The 19602-nt window shown below is 39.5% G+C and overlaps 1 protein-coding gene across 10 annotated transcripts in view; it reads right to left on the bottom strand.

The window, feature by feature from the left end:
• LOC133557865 (growth arrest-specific protein 7-like) overlaps nucleotides 1-19602 on the bottom strand; it is a 168887-nt gene that overhangs the window by 43542 nt on the left and 105743 nt on the right. For 7 of the 10 annotated variants that reach the window (XM_061908743.1, XM_061908746.1, XM_061908741.1 and 4 more), the window contains 2 exons: nucleotides 14954-15007; nucleotides 8469-8558 (listed from right to left, as the gene is read on the bottom strand). In XM_061908743.1, coding sequence (XP_061764727.1) covers nucleotides 8469-8558; nucleotides 14954-15007 — 144 coding nt within the window. Of the gene's footprint in view, nucleotides 1-7182; nucleotides 7256-8468; nucleotides 8559-14953; nucleotides 15077-19602 lie in introns of those variants that run through there. The other 3 variants (XM_061908748.1, XM_061908747.1, XM_061908744.1) reach the window with 2 other exon arrangements.

Below are 19602 nucleotides of genomic sequence, written 5' to 3'. Positions count from 1 at the left end.
AGGTTATTTCTACATGGAGGATATGATTAATGCTAGTGAGGACTAGGGATGCAGCGATTAAACGGTTTTACTATTAACCGGGATTAAAAGTTATTTAGTGGAAATGGCTCCACAATACTGTCTTTCAGTATCCTCCCTTGCTATAAACCAGTCCTTCTCAAATAGTGGGGAGGCCCCCCAGGGGGGCGTAGTGCGATACCAGGGGTGCCGCATGTGACCTCGGGAACATGCTTTTTTTTTGCCGTACCAGACCGGTGTGTTGATTCCTTTAGTGTTATTAAGATTACAATGTTATTCAGAGGTATAGTAATAACAGTTTTATAGACATATTATACTCTTTATAGTCACGGTGCAGAGTGGGGGGGGGTGTCGCAAAATATTTTCCTATTCCTCGGAGGCGCAAAACAGAAAATATTTGAGAAGCCCTCCTATAAACAGACATTATGCTGTTATGTTCTCGGTGCAATCTGCACGGAACGAAAACAAAGTTATGCCAGAAGAGCACGCCCTAAAGGATGGCACTGCACCGAGGCTCAGTGGCCTAGGTACCGGCTCAGTGGCCTAGTGGTTAGAGTGTCCGTCCTGAAATCGGTAGGTTGGGAGTTCAAACCCCGGCCGAGTCATACCAAAGACTATAAAAATGGGACCCATTACCTCCCAGCTTGGCACTCTGCATCAGGGGTTGGAATTGGGGGTTAAATCACGACAAATGATTACCGCTGCTGACCACTGCTCCCCTCACCTCCCAGGGGGTGATCATGGGGATGGGTCAAATGCAGAGGACAAATTTCGCCACACCTAGTGTGTGTGTGAGAATCATTGGTACTTTAACTTTACTTTAGGAGGGGCTGTAGCCCCATCAGAAATCTTTTTACCTCCAGTTCAGCCCCGAGTCCCAACATTGTACAGCCCTATTATGCAAAACCAACGTTTCTTACCTGCATAAGGCCGAAAACTTTTGAATGAAATCAATAAGGAATTGCGGAGATATTTATAGAACAATCTTGCCTTCCTTCATACTTCTTCCAAAGAAGCAGTTTGCCTCATTTGTGAAGTGCCGTCCAATTGGTGACATCAGCGGATTATCCATATATGATAGAAATATATGGCAGCCAATCATCTCCGCGAGTACATCTTTGATAAGCCTATCACCAGGCTGAGTCCAGCTTTTTGTGACCATCTTTCCAAACACCTTTGAAATGTACAGCTCCATGTTTTAGCTGCCTAATCACAGCATGAATGCTACTTTTTTGGCCCGTCCCTCCAGAGCGATCATTTGTAAATTCAATCAATCAATCGTTTACTTATATAGCCCTAAATCACTAGTGTCTCAAAGGGCTGCACAAACCACCACGACATCCTCGGTAGGCCCACATAAGGGCAAGGAAAACTCACACCCAGTGGGACATCGGTGACAATAATGACCCAGTGGGACGTCGGTGACAATGATGACTATGAGAACCTTGGAGAGGAGGAAAGCAATGGATGTCGAGCGGGTCTAACATGATACTGTGAAAGTTCAATCCACAATGGATCCAACACAGTCGCGAGAGTCCAGTCCAAAGGGGATTCAACACAGCAGCGAGAGTCCCGTTCACAGCGGAGCCAGCAGGAAAACATCCCAAGCGGAGGCGGATCAGCAGCGCAGAGATGTCCCCAGTCGATACACAGGCAAGCAGTACATGGCCACCGGATCGGACCGGACCCCCTCCACAAGGGAGAGTGGGACATAGAAGAAAAAGAAAAGAAACGGCAGATCAACTGGTCTAAAAAGGGAGTCTATTTAAAGGCTAGAGTATACAAATGAGGATTAAGGTGAGACTTAAATGCTTCTACTGAGGTGGCATCTCGAACTGTTACCGGGAGGGCATTCCAGAGTACTGGAGCCCGAACGGAAAACGCTCTATAGCCCGCAGACTTTTTGTGGGCTTTGGGAATCACTAATAAGCCGGAGTCCTTTGAACGCAGATTTCTTGCCGGGACATATGGTACAATACAATCGGCAAGATAGGATGGAGCTAGACCGTGTAGTATTTTATACGTAAGTAGTAAAACCTTAAAGTCACATCTTAAGTGCACAGGAAGCCAGTGCAGGTGAGCCAGTACAGGCGTAATGTGATCAAACTTTCTTGTTCTTGTCAAAAGTCTAGCAGCCGCATTTTGTACCAACTGTAATCTTTTAATGCTGGACATGGGGAGACCCGAAAATAATACGTTACAGTAATCGAGACGAGACGTAACAAACGCATGGATAATGATCTCGGCGTCTTTAGTGGACAAAATGGAGCGAATTTTAGCGATATTGCGGAGATGAAAGAAGGCCGTTTTAGTAACGCTTTTAATGTGTGACTCAAAGGAGAGAGTTGGGTCGAAGATAATACCCAGATTTTTTACAGAGTAACCTTGTTTTATTATTTGGTTGTCAAATGTTAAAGTTGTATTATTAAATAGAGGTTGGTGTCTAGCAGGACCGATAATCAGCATTTCCGTTTTTTTTGGCATTAAGTTGCAAAAAGTTAGCGGACATCCATTGTTTAATTTCATTAAGACACGCCTCCAGCTGACTACAATCCGGCGTGTTGGTCAGCTTTAGGGGCATGTAGAGTTGGGTGTCATCAGCATAACAGTGAAAGCTAACACCGTATTTGCGTATGATGTCACCTAGCGGCAGCATGTAGATGCTGAAGAGTGCAGGGCCAAGGACCGAACCCTGGGGAACTCCACACGTTACCTTAACGTAGTCTGAGGTCACATTGTTATGGGAGACACACTGCATCCTATCAGTAAGATAAGAGTTAAACCAAGACAGGGCTAAGTCTAATAAAATATTATGATCGACGGTATCGAAAGCAGCGCTAAGATCGAGGAGCAGCAACATAGATGACGCATCAGAATCCATCGTTAGCAATAGATCATTAGTAATTTTTGAGCTGTTTGCACTTCTTGTTGCAGCAATACAAAGGCACATTGTACTGTAAAATACAGGGCAGCCAAATAAATTGTACTTTTGATTATTTCTTAAGTTATTGTGTTGTAATCCGATAAAATATTGGCAATTCATGGTTGTCTGTTTTCATTCAATATGCATCCTAATGGTGATGTTGCTCCCCTGTTTTTTCTGTTTTCAGTTGCCACAGTTCCCAGGGAAATGCAGGAGCAACTGAGCACAGCTGTTTGTAATCAATGCATCCTATTTAGTGATCATTCACACCTGTTGTCGCAGGATCTTTCCACCGCAGTGTCTGTTCGCCAGTGCATTGCCTACTCCAAGCTCCTGTGTGAGTCATCCCGCTAGGTTTTTGCAGCTTAGCCCTTGTTGGAAGTTTTTGTTTGCACTCAAAAACACACCTGTTACTGCCGCTTGACCCGTGGGTCAACTGTTTCTTAGTAGGTGACTATAAACCAAGGCGTTATCCTGGGTCCACAGCTGCAAAGTGGCACATCATTTTGGGATTAACCAATCTCTTTTTCTGATGGCACAAAGGTTTTGGTGGCAAACCATGCGCACTGATGTCAAGGAATTTGTCACTGCTTGCCTCGTCTGTGCCCGCAAAATGTCATTCAATCAGGCCCCTGCGGATCTCCTACAACTTCTTCCCATTTCCTCACGGCCTTGGTCTCATGTGGACTGCCTTCATCTAATAGTAACTCGGTTATTCTCACCTTGGTAAATTTGTTCTCCAGAATGGACTTTGTTGCCTTTGCCTTGGAGACGTCCGACAACCTGGTGTTGCAGCTTCATGACATCCCTACTGAGGTGGGTTCTGACAGGGATCTATAGTACACCTCCGCAACCTGAAAGCAGTTCTATAAGGCCCTGCGAGCATCTGCCTGCTTGTTCTCTGGGTACCATCCACAGACTGACGGTCAGACGGAGCTAGCAAATTAGTATGTGGACGCGACCAGTCAGTGCATTTGCCACCAAAAGCCAGCCTCCTGGTCCTTCAACTTACCTTGGATTGTGTATGGTCACAACACACCTGTCAGCTCTACCAGTGGACTGTCACCTTTTCATGCTACTCATGAGTTTCAGCCACCCACGTTCCGATCATTGGAGGCACAGTCTACCGTGCCGTCCGTGACTGACCATCTTTGCCGCGCTTGCCTGGCTTTGCGCAACAAGTCTGTCTTACACGTCTGAACGCAAACAGAGACTGGCCTATCCTCACCAACGACCCACACTCACTTACAATTACCTCTCCAATCTGTCTCACAGAAGCTGCAGCCCAGGTTAATCGGTCCATTCCCGGTGACCCGTATTATCTGTCCTACTGCAGTTCAGCTCCAACTGCCTGATTCTCTCAAGATCCAAACGGTGTTCCATGTCTCTCTTCTCATTTCAGTTACATCCTGCAGCCTGAGCCCTTCAGACACGCCTCTTCCTCCTTCAAGGTTGATTGATGGCCATTCGGCCATTTACCATCAAGGATTTTATGGACGTGAGAAGAAAGGGCAGGGTTTTTCAGTACCTGGTGGACTGGGAGATGTTTTCTCCCAAGGATCGGTTCTGAGTAACTCGCTCTCTCCTCCTCGATCATTTGCTCCTCACCGATTTCTATCAACGTTTTTGGGGTAAGCCTGGTAAGCCGCCAGATGGCGTCCGAGGGGAGGTACTGTTGCGTCTCTGTTTGTTGTCTGCCTCCTATTGGCGATGTTGCTGCCCTGTTTTTTCTATTGTTAGTTAGCATGGTTCCTACGGGAGGGCGGGAGATCTCCGTTGCTGTAACTATCACCTTTGCACCTGAAACATTGTTGTCATTGTTGCTTGGGTTTGGCTTATCTATTTTGTTGAATATTCTTTGTCAAAATCAGTTTTGACTACTTCTATATCGAGTATGCGTGTGCTGTGTAACATAACTGATTTCTCAAAAAAAAAAAAAAAAAGGGAAATTAATTCAAAAAAAAATATTATTCTCTTCCCCCCACCACCACCACAAATTGATCAAGCTCCCCATCTTTGCCTTGGTAAAGAAAAAATCTTGGGAGCCTTTCCTGCACATGCGAATATAGAGAAACACACAAGCATGCTATATTAGCTAAAAAATGGCAGCAGGACAAAGTAGTGAATTTTTCCACCCAAAATAAAGCTGAAGTTGGCAGTGTGAGAACATGTTGGGTCTTAAAAAAATGACTACAGAATCATTGAAGATGACAGCTCAACTATTTGCCAAACCTGCCAAAAGCAAGTTGCGGCTAAAGGGTCCAATATGGGGCAGCTTTTGCGGGATCACCACTGAGTTTTATATACCAAAGTAAAGGTAAGACATAACTGAGTTAAATTATGTCATTTGCAACACTATACCAAGGGATCTAATGATGTGCATTCCATGTACTACTACCACCTCATAAAAAAGAGGATTAAAAATGAATAAAAGAGCATGGATGACAGTTGATGACAATAACATTTGAATTAATTTCCCACAATGTTATATTGTGGGAAAGTTAATCTTAGTCTTAAATCAATATTACAATTAGTAATGGATTCATGTATTGATAATAATATTTGTGTTTGTATTTATTATTTTTTTTTAAGTTATTATGATGTTATTATTTGAAAACATATTTCCGACAGTAATAAATGACGCAAAAATCTCCAAAGAATATGTGATTGTAGACATGTTTTGTTGTGAAATTAATTAATGCATAAATAATTGTGATTATCGTGAATCTGTGAATATTACACAAACTATAGTTGTGCAGTCAAAATCTATAATCGTTGCATCCCAAGTCAGGACAGGCTGCGAACACACGGTGCTCACGGTGCCATCGCGCTCCCATAGGACTTGCTGGACACTGGACGCACCGCCTCGCCCCGGGGGTGTAGCTCTCTTACAGAAATGTTGTAACGACTATAACCTCTTCTCTTTGGTCAAGTATGATGTGTTCTGGGTGCTGCGCGCCATGATCCAAGAACCTCGCAGACTGTGGTTTAGCCTTTTTTTGAAGTGGAAAAAGTCACAAATGATATCTTTATTTTTTTCATTTTAATGAAAGACTGTCTTCCTTTTATACTTATTGTACCTTTACATTGGAATACTCATGATTATTTAATAGAGCACTTCCATGTGATGTTACGGACACCTAGTGACCAGTCAGTATACACTACTGCATATCATCTGTTTTATTTCTCTTTAAAACAAAAACATTGATTATACTGATTGTCGAAGATGGGCAAACCTTAACTAATCCTTAGTCACAGACAGCCCAAATTGCATTACATTGCTTATTTTTAGCTTCATGTCGTTGTGCAACTTACTCATAGAAATATAATTTCATGTGTCATTTAACATAAATCCAGCATAGAAAAGATGCTTCTTTAGTCTACCTGCAGTCTGCATAATGTATTCCATAATGAGACGATACTCACTTGAAAATGTACTTTAATTGTGTCTCTGGTGTAATCCAGGCAAGTAAAGTGGGATAGAAAGGGAACTTGAAATTTAGTCAAAATGGGTCAAAAGATTGTTATTAAGTTACTGAAACTTAAAATTAATTTTAACTTCCGAATGCAGAACATCTATTCAACATTACACATAAGTGTCAGTTAATGTTAAGAACATACCTATGCAGTCTGTAGCAATGTATTTTTTGAAGCGGGGATAATAGATATTTTGTCTTAGTTTACTCCACTGCGTTATCTCTATGCTCATGGCTGCAGAATGTTTGCACAACACGTAACACGTGGAAGAGATTACACTGCAGGGAACTTCCAAACACAGAGAAGCAGAGGCCACCTGGAATGTGCTGTCTCGCAATGGGGATGCAATCTATTATCCTGCCAGGCTATTTGGTATATTTCACAAAAGACACTGATTCTCAGAGTGTCAGGGCTCCATGAACATTGAATATTAACTAACCAAGCTTATCACTCATAATTAAGGGTGTTGAAACGTTTTTCAAAGTATGCAGTTAGCCATTAAATGGATGTTTTCATTTTGTAAATGTACATTTACAGTTGTGGTCAAAAGTTTACATACACTAGTAAACACCAATAATTTCTACAACTCTTATTGCTGGGTATTGTGGCCAAACAGCTCAATTTTTGTTTCATCTGACATCACATGGACAAAGATAAGACTTTCTGGAGGAAAGTTCTGTGGTCAGATGAAACAGAAATTAAGCTGTTTGGCCACAATACCCAGCAATATGTTTGGAGGACAAATTCCAAGAACACCCTCCTACCGTCAAGCATGATGGTGGTAGTATAATGCTTTGGGCCTGTTTTGCTGCCAATGGAAGTGGTGCTTTACAGAGACTAAATGGGACAAAGAAAAAGGGGGATTACCTCCAAAAGTGGTTAGGAATAGCTAAATCATGCTAGAATTAAGGTTTTAGAATGGCCTTCCCAAAGTCCTGACTTAAACATGTGGACAATGCTGAAAAAACAAGTCCATGTCAGAAAAAACAACAAATTTAGCTGAACTTGCTTGAAGCTTGTGGATGGCTACCAAATTTGCAGTGAAACTAGCTAAGAGACATGTAACCAAATATTAACTTTGCTGTATGTATACTTTTGACCCAGCAGGTGTGGTTACATTTTCAGTAGACCCATAATAAATTCATAAAAAAAAAAAACTTCATGAATGTTTTTGTGACTAACAAGTGTGTGCTCCCCTCACTCTATCATTTTTATTGGAAACTCAAGACAGCCATGACATTATGTTCTTTACAAGTGTATGTAAACTTTTGACCACGACTGTATATTCACAAAATTAATAAACAATGTAAATTGTATTCAGAAATTGTTTAAACAATTTAATCTAATAAAAGTAAATGATTCATTATAAAAAAAATGCTAAATACAAATGAGTTATTCATATTAGTTTAATTTCCGGGGTGGAGCAACAAGACACACCCTCCCAATTAATGTTGTTCCAAAGCACAGCAGGTGCTGCAGGATAAAGTCTTCCATGCCACATGTTCCCCTCCAGTTTTATCCATTACAGTTAGGTAATTGTTCCGCAGTGCATGATTTTTGGTTACATCCAGGCACCATAATTTTATTCCTACCTTAAAGGAGTACCTGATATTTGTGTTTGATCTATGGATCTATTTTGCATGAGCTGATCTTTATCGGATGTAAATTTGCCAATTCTACCGATGACGCCTGCAGGGTCCAGTCCTCCACAAACTGCCGCTTGACCCGCGGGTCAACTGTTAAGTTATTCAAAATGTGAAGCATACTACGGCTTGCAATGTGTAATAGTTTCTTCCTGGATTTAAATATTACAAACACTTAATACTTATCTCACTTGAAATTAGAGAGTGAGTTTTACATAATATTAAGGCATTAAAAATGTACGTAAAATCTATTACTGCAAGAGCATTTTGTTATGTATTTAGAGTTTTTGCCTCACAAATTGTTCAACCAACCAAACAACCATGGTGATTTGCTTCAGAAAAACCTCCAATCTGCATCATTTACAAGTCACACCTTTCTATGATCCAAAATATGATAGTACACTCACCCAAAAGTAGTCACAGTAACTCCATTCATTTGGCTTAAGCAGCTGCTGTTCTGGCATGGAGGCAGGCAGAGGGAAAGTCACACAATTAATCTGAAGATGGGGACAGAAAGAGACAGAGAAAGAGCGTCACAAAGAGGGCAGATAAATGTGCTGTTGATACCAACACAACTTGGAAAAAGTTTAAGGAATGCCTTTAAGGTTTTTAAGGCATTCCAAAAATAGTTGAAACAGGGCCAAACTACCGGCTGGAAGTGAGGTTGCATAAACTAGGTATGTGAGCACACTTTGAGAAAAATAGAGGAACATTGAGGGAAAAAAAGAGGAACATGGCAGCACTTCTGCCATGCAAACCCCAGAAGAACATTTTGAAAATCAGGATTTCATTTCCACACAATATTTTACCTTTAGATTTATTCTCATCTGCCAACTTCTTTTGGGTGTCTTTTAGACACTTTGATGACTGTTTCATCGCAAGTGCAGGACTAATAGACTAAAAAACTCCTTTGTCCCACACGCCAACAGACTGTACAACTCCTTTCTGGAAGGAGGGGTGGTACTAGGATGACAATAACAATACTGAAATAAACTGCAACAAAAACAATGCAATACATTTTCATAACATGGTCACTACTGCCTAGTTTCTATTGTTATATTCTTATTTTTACTTTTGTATTGTTATTCTTATAGTTGCTTTTTATTTTTATTCTTATCGTAATATTTTTTAATTGTATTTCCATTTATACCGCCATTATTTACTTTTTAATTACTTTTTGAATTCGATTTAAATTCCGCACACTGCTGCTGGAATTTTAATTTTCCTGAAGGAACTCTCTTGAAGGAATCAATAAAGTACTAACTATCTATCTATCTATCTGTCTATCTATCCATCCATCTATCAATGTCCCATCTAATGTACAAGATACCTTTTGGTGTTTTGACGTAGTTCATTTACAAACTGTAGTATAACTGAAAATGTAATGTGAAATTCTATAACAAGCATGCAAAGAACTTAGAAAATGTTTCCCATTTAGCAACTTTATCCTGTAGCCACGCTTACTCAGGTCATACACTTCCTCGTGTTGTGACCTCTGTTTACATCCATCCATCCATCCATTTTCTACCGTTTGTCCCTAATCCGTCACATCAAAAACAAATAAATACTCTAGAACTACAACTGGTTTGGAACTAACAGTGTTCAGATTCTAATCATCCACATATAATTAAGAGTGAAGTAGACAGTCGTCAACTGAAGGGACAACAAGTAAGCGAGCTAAATTGTTTGCTAACGAGCGAGCATGTTTCGGCGCTTCTGATAGTCTCCCTGTCCTGAAACACAGTGCAGCGTTTAGGCAAGAGGGACTGCGAGTACTCGCGGCTGAGGTGAGCATTTAATCAATTTTACTTAGATCGTATTTTTACTGACATTTTATTAAAACAAAAAACTTTTTAAGAAATGTTGCTAACAGTAATAAAGCGTTCCAAGCCAAAACAGACTCGCTCATGGCGCACCAAAAGCTTCGGCTGCACACCAAACTACTTGATAAGCTACCTTCCATCCATCCATTTTCTACCGCTTATTCCCTTTTGGGGTCGCGAGGGGTGCTGGCGCCTATCTCAGCTACAATCGGGCGGAAGCCGGGGTACACCCTGGACAAGTCACCACCTCATCGCAGGGCCAACACAAATAGACAGACAACATTCACACTCACATTCACACACTAGGGTCAATTTAGTGTTGCCAATCAACCTATCCCCAGGTGCATGTCTTTGGAAGTGGGAGGAAGCCGGAGTACCCGGAGGGAACCCACGCATTCACGGGGAGAACATGCAAACTCCACACAGAAAGATCCCGAACCTGGATTTGAACCCAGGACTGCACCGTCACTCAGAAAAGATGAAGCAAGTTAAGATAAACACGAGGTATTTACATGATTAATAAATTAAAATGTGACTTCACTTTTCCGAGAAACTGCATTTTCAAAACTGATTTAAAAGGACACAGCTTCTCTGAAGGTAAAAAAAAAATAGACAGTGGATGTTTCTGCACAATTCTGTATACTTGTTTTAGTAATACTATAATTAAAACATTTGAGCATTATGTTTGAGTTTAACTACAAGAGGTATGTTTACCATACACATTCCAGCCACTTCATTTTACACACTATGGCCACAGTCAGGACCAAACATGGTGAAACCGTGTTTCAGTTTTATGCTCCTAAAATCTGGAAGTCTTCCGGATGATGTCGGGCGGGCCTCAAAGATGGCAATGTTCAAATCCAATCTGCAAACACTTTTATTGAATTGTGCATATAACAACTGAAAGTATTTCATTTACAGTATTTGATTGATTTTAATTATTTAAGACCCACCGCGACCCCAAAAGGGACAAGCAGTAGAAAATGGATGGATTATAATTGTATATTTTTATTTTTGCTTTCTTTGAATTTTCTGTAAAGCACTTTGAATTGACTTGTGTACACATTGTTCTCTATGAATACATTAATATTGTGCCATGGTCTAAAAGGGGAACTGCACTTCTTAAAAATGTTGCCAATCGATCACAATCATTATGAGATACAAGAAGACGGATGTATTTTTTTATGCATTCTAACTTGTAAATACATGTAAATAAAAGATTGTTTTCAATGGAGCTAATGGAAGGTCCTCTTTTCCACCAATAAAACTCTCTAAAAATCATCCAAAAAGCGTCAACAATACACCTTTTACATGTCGTGACCTGAATTTTAACCAAGTATTTGTGATATTGTTATTATAAGCGCAAACCCAGACAAACTATTTTTAGCAGCGCATTGTCACAGAGAGCTGAAAAGATTGATGCTGCGATCTTGACATTATCAGCTGGTGAACTGCTCACTTGCCTTGGAGCTTGTGAAAGTTTATAAATATTGTCCCTCACCTGGACAGTGGAAGGATCAGGACTTAATCCAATGAGTTGGTCAACTTTGGTTAATAAAGTCGGTCACCTTTGGTTAATCAATCAATCAAACTTTATTTATTTAGCACTTTTAATATAAACCCCATTTCCATAGGAGTTGGGAAATTGTGTTAGATGTAAATATAAACGGAATACAATGATTTGCACATCCTTTTCAACCCATATTCAGTTGAATACACTACAAAGACAAGATATTTGATGTTCATACTCAAACTTTATTGCAAATAATAATTAACTTAGAATTTCATGGCTGCAACATGTGCCAAAGTAGTTGGGAAAGGGTATGTTCACCACTGTGTTACATCACCTTTTCTTTTAAAAACACTCAATAAACGTTTGGAAACTGAGAAAACTACTTGTTGAAGCTTTGAAAGTGGAATTCTTTCTCATTTGTGTTTCATGTAAAACTTTAGTCGTTCAACACTCCAGGATCTCCGCTGTCGTAGTTTACGCTTAAAAATGTGCCAAACCCACACTCTTTCACTACGAAACCACGCTGTTGTAACTCATGGCTTGGCATTGTCTTGCTGAAATAAGCAGGGGCGTCCATGATAACGTTGCTTGGATGACAACATATGTTGCTCCAAAACCTGTCTGGACCATTCAGCATTAATGGTGCCTTCACAGATGTGTAAGTTTCCCATGCCTTGCGCACTAATACACCCCCATACCATCACAGGTGCTGGCTTTTGAACTTTGCACCTATAACAATCCGGATGGTTATTTTGCTTTTTGTTCCAGGGGACACCACGCCCACAGTTTCCAAATATACTTTGAAATGTGGACTCGTCAGACCACAGAACACTTTTCCACATTGCATCAGTCCATCTTAGATGAGCTCGGGCCCAGCAAAGCCAGCGGCGTTCCTTGGTGTTGTTGATAAATGGGTTTTGTCTTGCATAACAGAGTTTTAAATTTGCACTTGCAGATGTAGCAACCAACTGTAGTTGCTGACAGTGGTTTTATGAAGTGTTCCTGAGCCCTTGTGGTGGTATCCATTACACACTGATGTCTGTTTTTGATGCAGTACCCCCTGTGGGATCAAAGGTCCGTAATATCATCGCTTACGTGCAGTGATTTCTCCAGATTCTCTGAACCTTTTGATGATTGTACAGATCGTAGATGGTAAAATCCCTAAATTCCTTGCAATAGCTCGTTGAGAAATGTTGTTCTAAAACTGTTCGACAATTTGCTTACAAATTGGTGACTCTCACCCCATCCTTGTTTGTGTATTACTTAACATTTCATGGAAGCTGCTTTTATACCCAATCATGGCACCCACCTGTTCCCAATTAGCCTGCACACCTGTGGGATGTTCCATATAAGTGTTTGATGAGCATTCCTCAACTTAATCAGTATTTATTGCCACCTTTCCCAACTTCTTTGTCACGTGTTGCTGGCATCAAATTCTAAAGTTAATGATTATTTGCAAAAATAAACATGTTTATCCGTTTGAACATCAAATATGTTGTCTTTGTAGACAACCCATATTCAACTGAATATGGGTTGAAAATGATTTGCAAATCATTGTATTCCGTTTATATTTACATCCAACCCAATTTCCCAACTCATATGGAAACGGGGTTTGTACACAGGCAAGTAGCAAACACAAGGTGCTCTACACAAAAAATAAGAAAAGAAAACACACACACACAGTACACACACACTGTTGACAATAACAAAATAAAAACAAAACATGGCATGGCACTGAGAATTTGAGGAAAAACCCCACCTTTGATGCATCCACACTGGAGAATTACTAAAATTAACCCAATCTAAAAAATAGTATAAACATATGATTAAATACATGTAAAGTAAAATACAAATAATACAAACAATACATTAACAAGTAATAAAAATGTATCGTTGAGAAAATAATGGTAATAATATCAATAATTGAAATAGAAAACAAACACAATAAGTACTACAGTTTAACAGTCAATTTAGAACCGGATATTTAGTAGAAGACACAAAAAGACCTTTTTTTTCTTGCTGGGATTATAAGTCATTCTTCTTTTAACAAGGAATATAACAATATCCCATTAGTCAGCATCATAATGACAGCATACATTGTTTTGTTATGTTTGTTGGCTCTCATGAAGTATACACTGAGTAATAATCAGTGATGTTGTTGAAGGAAAAAGCGAACGTTGTGATAAGTTTTTGAAATTAATGCTTAAAATGGTCAAAATACATAAATATTTCATGTTATTATACTGTAAATGTGCCTGTTACTACATTATATATACAGTATACTTACGGCGTGTATTTAAAACATTGACAGAGGTGTTTGGAAGTTTTTAGTGCTTTAAAGGAAAAATAGAGCGACTGCCAGAGGCTCCGTTGTAAGCAGACATTTGATGGCATTTATGTACTTGTTTAAATGCATAAAAAAGGAAAAAAAATGTTTTCTTCTCTTACATCATGTGAACAAAAGGCAAAATTCCCCCAAAAAGTGCAGTTCCATTTTAATACTGTGATGATATTGTACCGTGAGATTTTGATATCGTTACATTCCTCGTCATGACATATCCCAAGTAACAGGACAAAATAATTGATCCAAAACCACTAGAAAGTAAGACACCAAAGTTGGGAAAATTGCAGTAATAGAATATAATTGACAGGACAAGAAAACTGTCTGAAGTACGTATGTTCAGTGTAAGCAAGCGCCAGCTGAGGGAGAGAGAATCATGCCCAAACTCAGCACGACACAAATTGCCTAGTGTGAGTACGCCTTTCGTCACTGAGCTGACCACATGGACTTTGTTTGATGCATATGCGGAGCTTCAGCCAAAGCCCTGCTGATTTACTGCCATGTCTGTTACATCAAAGGATGTTCTGCCTCAGATTTGTAGCTTCGCTCTCAGTCTGCAATACTTCTTTTCAAAGCCAGGATCTCATTTTAAGTGAGAGGCAGTACAGGATGTGACAATATAAAACTGTCGTCTTTCTTTTTCATATCACTGTGTTTGAAACTTGAGATGTAAAATAACAACCACCACGGCTTATATCATGGTCAGTTTATGCATTTTTTCCTCATTTGTTGTTCCTATGGCTCCAATAATAGCCATGTGCTTTCAATACCTACGCCCTGGTTGCTATGGAAGCACAGACATGCATTTTTAAATGGTCATATTGATAAAAAACACACATATCACAACGGTTTTTGTACAGTAGAGAAACCATCTGGATGCTGCATGGGATGATGCCAATGTGCATGTCTACACAAGCATAAAAAAACATGAAATACTTCAGACAGAATTCCAGGCACCAAACTGTATATAATTTGCTTTCTTTACTGGCCCAGTGGGAGACGTGATGCCCACACCGATGATTTGTAATGTATAGCTGATATAATACAAATGCATTTGTCTTGATAGGGAAAAAAATGCTCCCAACAGGAGTATTGGCACTCTTTCCAAAGAATGTGAGATGAAATTAAATGTGGCTCCCCTCTTGGTATTAAATGTGACCTTTCACATCTACTGAAGGGGCTTAAGGGTAGTTCATGGAAAGTGTTCCCACTCACCGTCACTGTGGTCTCCTTGTTCTGTTTCCTGGTGGGCGACGTTGATCCCGGACACTGTAGAGAGAGGAGAGACAGTTCGTCAAAGCCTCCATCCTCCATGTCAGACATGACTCCTGCACATGCACACACTGTCACACTCACACACATATACACACTAGCACAGTTGTTTTGGTGGTGAGCTCTGTTAGCTTCTAACTGGTGCCTTTGCTACCGTGTGTATGCGCGCGCGCGTGTGTGTGTGTGTGTGTGTGTGTGTGTGTGTGTGTGTGTGTGTGTGTGTGTGTGTGTGTGTGTGTGTGTGTGTGTGTGTGTGTGTGTGTGTGGACAGGGTTGAGCAGTGTAAAGCTTTTTCATGTTTTTGAGTGTTGCTGTCCTTTGTGGTTTTGTACTGCATGTAACTTTTGGCACACCTTTTGGGATCTTAATTTATCTTGACGTTAATTCCTACCTCTGTTCTTATTGTGTCTATTAATGTATTTTCTGGACTATAGAGTATTCCGGGATATAAACTGAGGCCACTAAATTTTAGTTTTTTTTTCTTTTCTTCCATATATTAGCCGCACCGGACTATAACCTGTAAATATATACAGTAGCGATCAAAAGTTTGCATACACTTGTAAAGGATATAATGTAATGGCTGTCTTGAGTTTCCAATAGTTTCTACAACTCTTTTTTTTTTGGGGTGATAGAGTAATTGGAGCACATACTTGTTGATCCCAAAAAACATTTATGAAGTTTGGCCAAACAGCTCAATTTTTGTTTCATCTGACATCACATGGACAAAGATAAGACCTTCTGGAGGAAAGTTCTGTGGTCAGATGAAACAAAAATGTAGCTGTTTGGCCGCTATACCCAGCAATATGTTTGGAGGAGAAAAGGTGAGGCCTTTAATCCCAGGAACACCAATCCTACCACCGAGCATGGTGGTGGTAGTATTATGCTCTGGGTCTGTTTTGCTGCCAGTGGAACTGGTACTTTAAAATGGCACAATGAAAAAGAAGGATTACCTCCAAATTCTTCAGGACAACCTAAAATTATCAGTCCACAGATTGGGTCTTGGGCGTAGTTGGGTGTTCCAACAGGACAATGACCCCAAACGCACGTCAAAAGTGGCAAAGGAATGGCTAAATACGGCTAGAATTAAGGTTTTAGAATGGCCATCCCAAAGTCCTGACTTAAACGTGTGGACAATGCTGAAGAAACAAGTCCATGTCAGAACACCAACCCATTTAGCTGTACTGCACCAATTTTGTCAAGAGGAGTGGTCAAATATTCAACCAGAAGTTTGCCAGAAGCTTGTGGATGGCTACCAAAAGCGCCTTATTGCAGTGAAACTTGCCAAGGGACATGTAACCAAATATTAACGTTGCTGTATGTATACTTTTGACCCACCAGATTTGGTCACATTTTCAGTAGACCCATAATAAATTCATAAAAGAACCAAACTTCATGAATGTTTATTGGGACCAACGAGTATGTGCTCCATTCACTCTGTCACAAAAAAATAAAAGAGTTGTAGAAATGATTGGAAACTCAAGACAGCCATGACATTATCTTCTTTACAAGTGTATGTAAACTTTTGATCGTGACTGTATGTTGCCAACGAGTTATTTACCCAGAACGGTCTTGTACATTTTTATTTACATACCTTAACTGTATCCAAACGATGTCTGTAACACTGCAGTAAAACGACTGATCAAACACAAATGGTAAATGAGTTATACTTGTATAACCGTTTTCTACCTTCAAGGTCAAAGCGCTTGGACACTATTTCTACATTCACCCATTCACACACACATTCACACACTGATGGCGGGAACTGCCATGCAGGGCCCTAACCACAACTCATCCGGAGCAAGGGGGAAGTGTCATGCTCAACGGACGTGACTACAATGGCGGTAGCCAGAGATCGAACCAGGAACCCTCAAGTTGCTGCTCTACTAACCGAAACAGACTCAATAACTCCAAGGCGATGTTTTGGTGGATTTACTGAGGAATTTGTGAAACTGAAACAACGCAAAAAGAATGGCTTTGTAAGTTAATAATACTAACACTGACCCTCGTAAACATGTTAGCATATTAGCCAATGCTAACATCGCAAGCGTCATTACATAGCACGTACAAATATGCATAAAAACACTCCTACAGACATCACACATGACGATTAAGTAAATATGAACAGTTTTAATTACATTATAAGACTTACAAACTTTGCTTGGAGTGATGAATGAAGAATCCATACGAGTAGAAACACTATGGACGGCTGGAAGACTGAATAGCATTGCACTACCGGTTGAAAGTACTACCATTATATGGAAGGACACTGCAGTGCCTGCAAGGAGTGAACTTGTCTAAAAGATGGCGCCACACCACAAACAATAAAACACATTGTCAGTGTTTTTGCTTGTTTTAACTATTTTTTATTACTGCCGCCAGGAAAGAAAAATCCATAAGTTTGCCTCTCCGTCTTTAATAGCGCAGGGTTCAAAATGTAGGAAAAAAGTGGCGGCTTATAGTCTGGAGTTTACGGTATATGTTTTATATACGACAATGTTTGTATTTTTAGAGTCTGTCTGTGTTAATGAGGAATATAAAAAATTCCCACATCGGTGGACAATAAATATTCTGATTTATAATGTACTATGTTTGTAGTGTCTTTACTAGGAATATTTGACGGTTTTTGGGACCACATATCCAGAAAGCTAAGGACCAATATGGAATGCACTCCCAACAGGTGTAAAAGAAAGTGCATCTTTATCCTTCAAAACCGCACTAAAAGACCACCTCCAGTCAACTACAACCCTAGTCTAAACCCCTGCCCCCACCGCATCCCACCTCCCCGGATTGTTGATAATCAAATGTAAATAATCAAATGTATATACTTGTTCTTGTGCTTTCTGAGCTCACTATGTTCACTGTACATATCCTACCAAGTCAGACCAACACTGTTACAATGTCCATTTCTCAAATGATATAATTGTTGATGACTTAAGTGCTGATAGCAATCGAACCTAACGCCCCGCCCCAACCCCCTCCACATCCCACCCCCCTGATTGTAAATAATGTAAATAATTCAATGTATATTCTCTGATGATTAACTTCTGTGATGACTGTATTATGCTGATAGCATATATTTGTACCATGAATTGATTAATGTGGACCCCGACTTAAACAAGTTGAAAAACTTATTCGGATGCTGCCATTTAGTGGTCAATTGTACGGAATATGTACTGTACTGTGCAATCTACTAATAAATGTTTCAATCAATCAATCAAAACTGGGGGCTGTACTTCTGTGATCACTATTATCCTTATTATGTATATTATCTACAGTAGGTATTTGATTTTGGTCTATTTATTTTGTTACAGGAGCACTCATTCTGAAAAAAACAGTTTAAAATCATCTTTATAACTGCACTTTAGATGTTTTAAGAGTCTGTTGAAAAAATGTAAATCCCTCCCAAGTTTTTTGAACTGGACTCGCGGGCTACCAGCTGAATAGCCCGAATGATGAAAAAGACAGGACCTAAAATGGAACCTAAAGGAAGACCACTGGTTTACCTAAAAAGTTGAACAAATGACTACTGACTGTATCTGAAGTAAACTACAGCAACACCTCAGATACATAAATCACATTATGAAAAAAAGAAAAAAAGTGTAAATGCCAAAAAATGGAGAGGACTTAAAGGGGTGCCTTGAGGAACGCCTTATTTATGTAAATCACAAGTTTGGACCCCGGTGTTCTACATTTGCTAGTAAGGTTGAAATTTCAATGCAAAGATCTTTCATTAGTGGACAGTGGTCAAAGTTCCTCTACACAACAGGAGCAATTTAGCCTTTTTAAGAATTTGCTGCAAAAATGTTGTCTCTTAAGTTTTGAACTGAATTGAACTCAGGGATATGTTGTCATTCCAGGGGTCGTATTTGGTCCCTGGGATGCTAGTTAAATAGTCCTGGTCTATACAGTATTGTATTGTATAGTATTGTATTATATATGTAAAGTATATAAAATAAACTTTTTAAAAGCAGTTATTTCAACATATTAAAGCGTTATGAACCTTAAATAACCTCATTTTGTAATATAATGTTTGATATAATTGTTTCTGAACCTAGTACAGGACAAACTGGATGGGAGAATACCAATGAGAGAAACTTGTGTAACTTTAAGCGCTTAAAAAAACACATACATGCAAAAGGGAGAATTAGTTGTTCCTTATCTCATTTCTAAGTTTTATGAAAATTCACCCATAACTTTTTTTGTTATTTTGCTAACTATTATACTGACTGACTGACTAACTGACAGATATAGATCTATGTTTTCTAATCAGTAAGAACTTAACTTACTTTGGTGATGCTGGGTCAGAACCTCTGTTATCTGATATAAAACCAAATGTTGTTTTTAATTTAAAAACATTAAAATATCCTCCAACATAGTCATAGTCTGATATTTGTGTTAAATGGGTCCTATTATTCAAAACCAACTTTTCTTACCGATTGGCACCTGTTTTTGTGTATTTGGGATCTGCATACGTCCCGAAGATTTGAACATAAACAATAACGGGAGATATTTATAAAACAATCTTGCTGTTTTTCATACTTCCTCTAAAGGAGTCGTTTGAAGTTTATGATGTTTTTCCAACATGTAACGTC

The sequence above is a fragment of the Nerophis ophidion genome, linkage group LG08 (genome assembly GCF_033978795.1).
Source record: "Nerophis ophidion isolate RoL-2023_Sa linkage group LG08, RoL_Noph_v1.0, whole genome shotgun sequence".
Lineage (NCBI taxonomy): Eukaryota > Metazoa > Chordata > Actinopteri > Syngnathiformes > Syngnathidae > Nerophis > Nerophis ophidion.
Note: the sequence above shows the minus strand (reverse complement) of the source record. Positions and strands in the feature narration are given on the sequence as shown.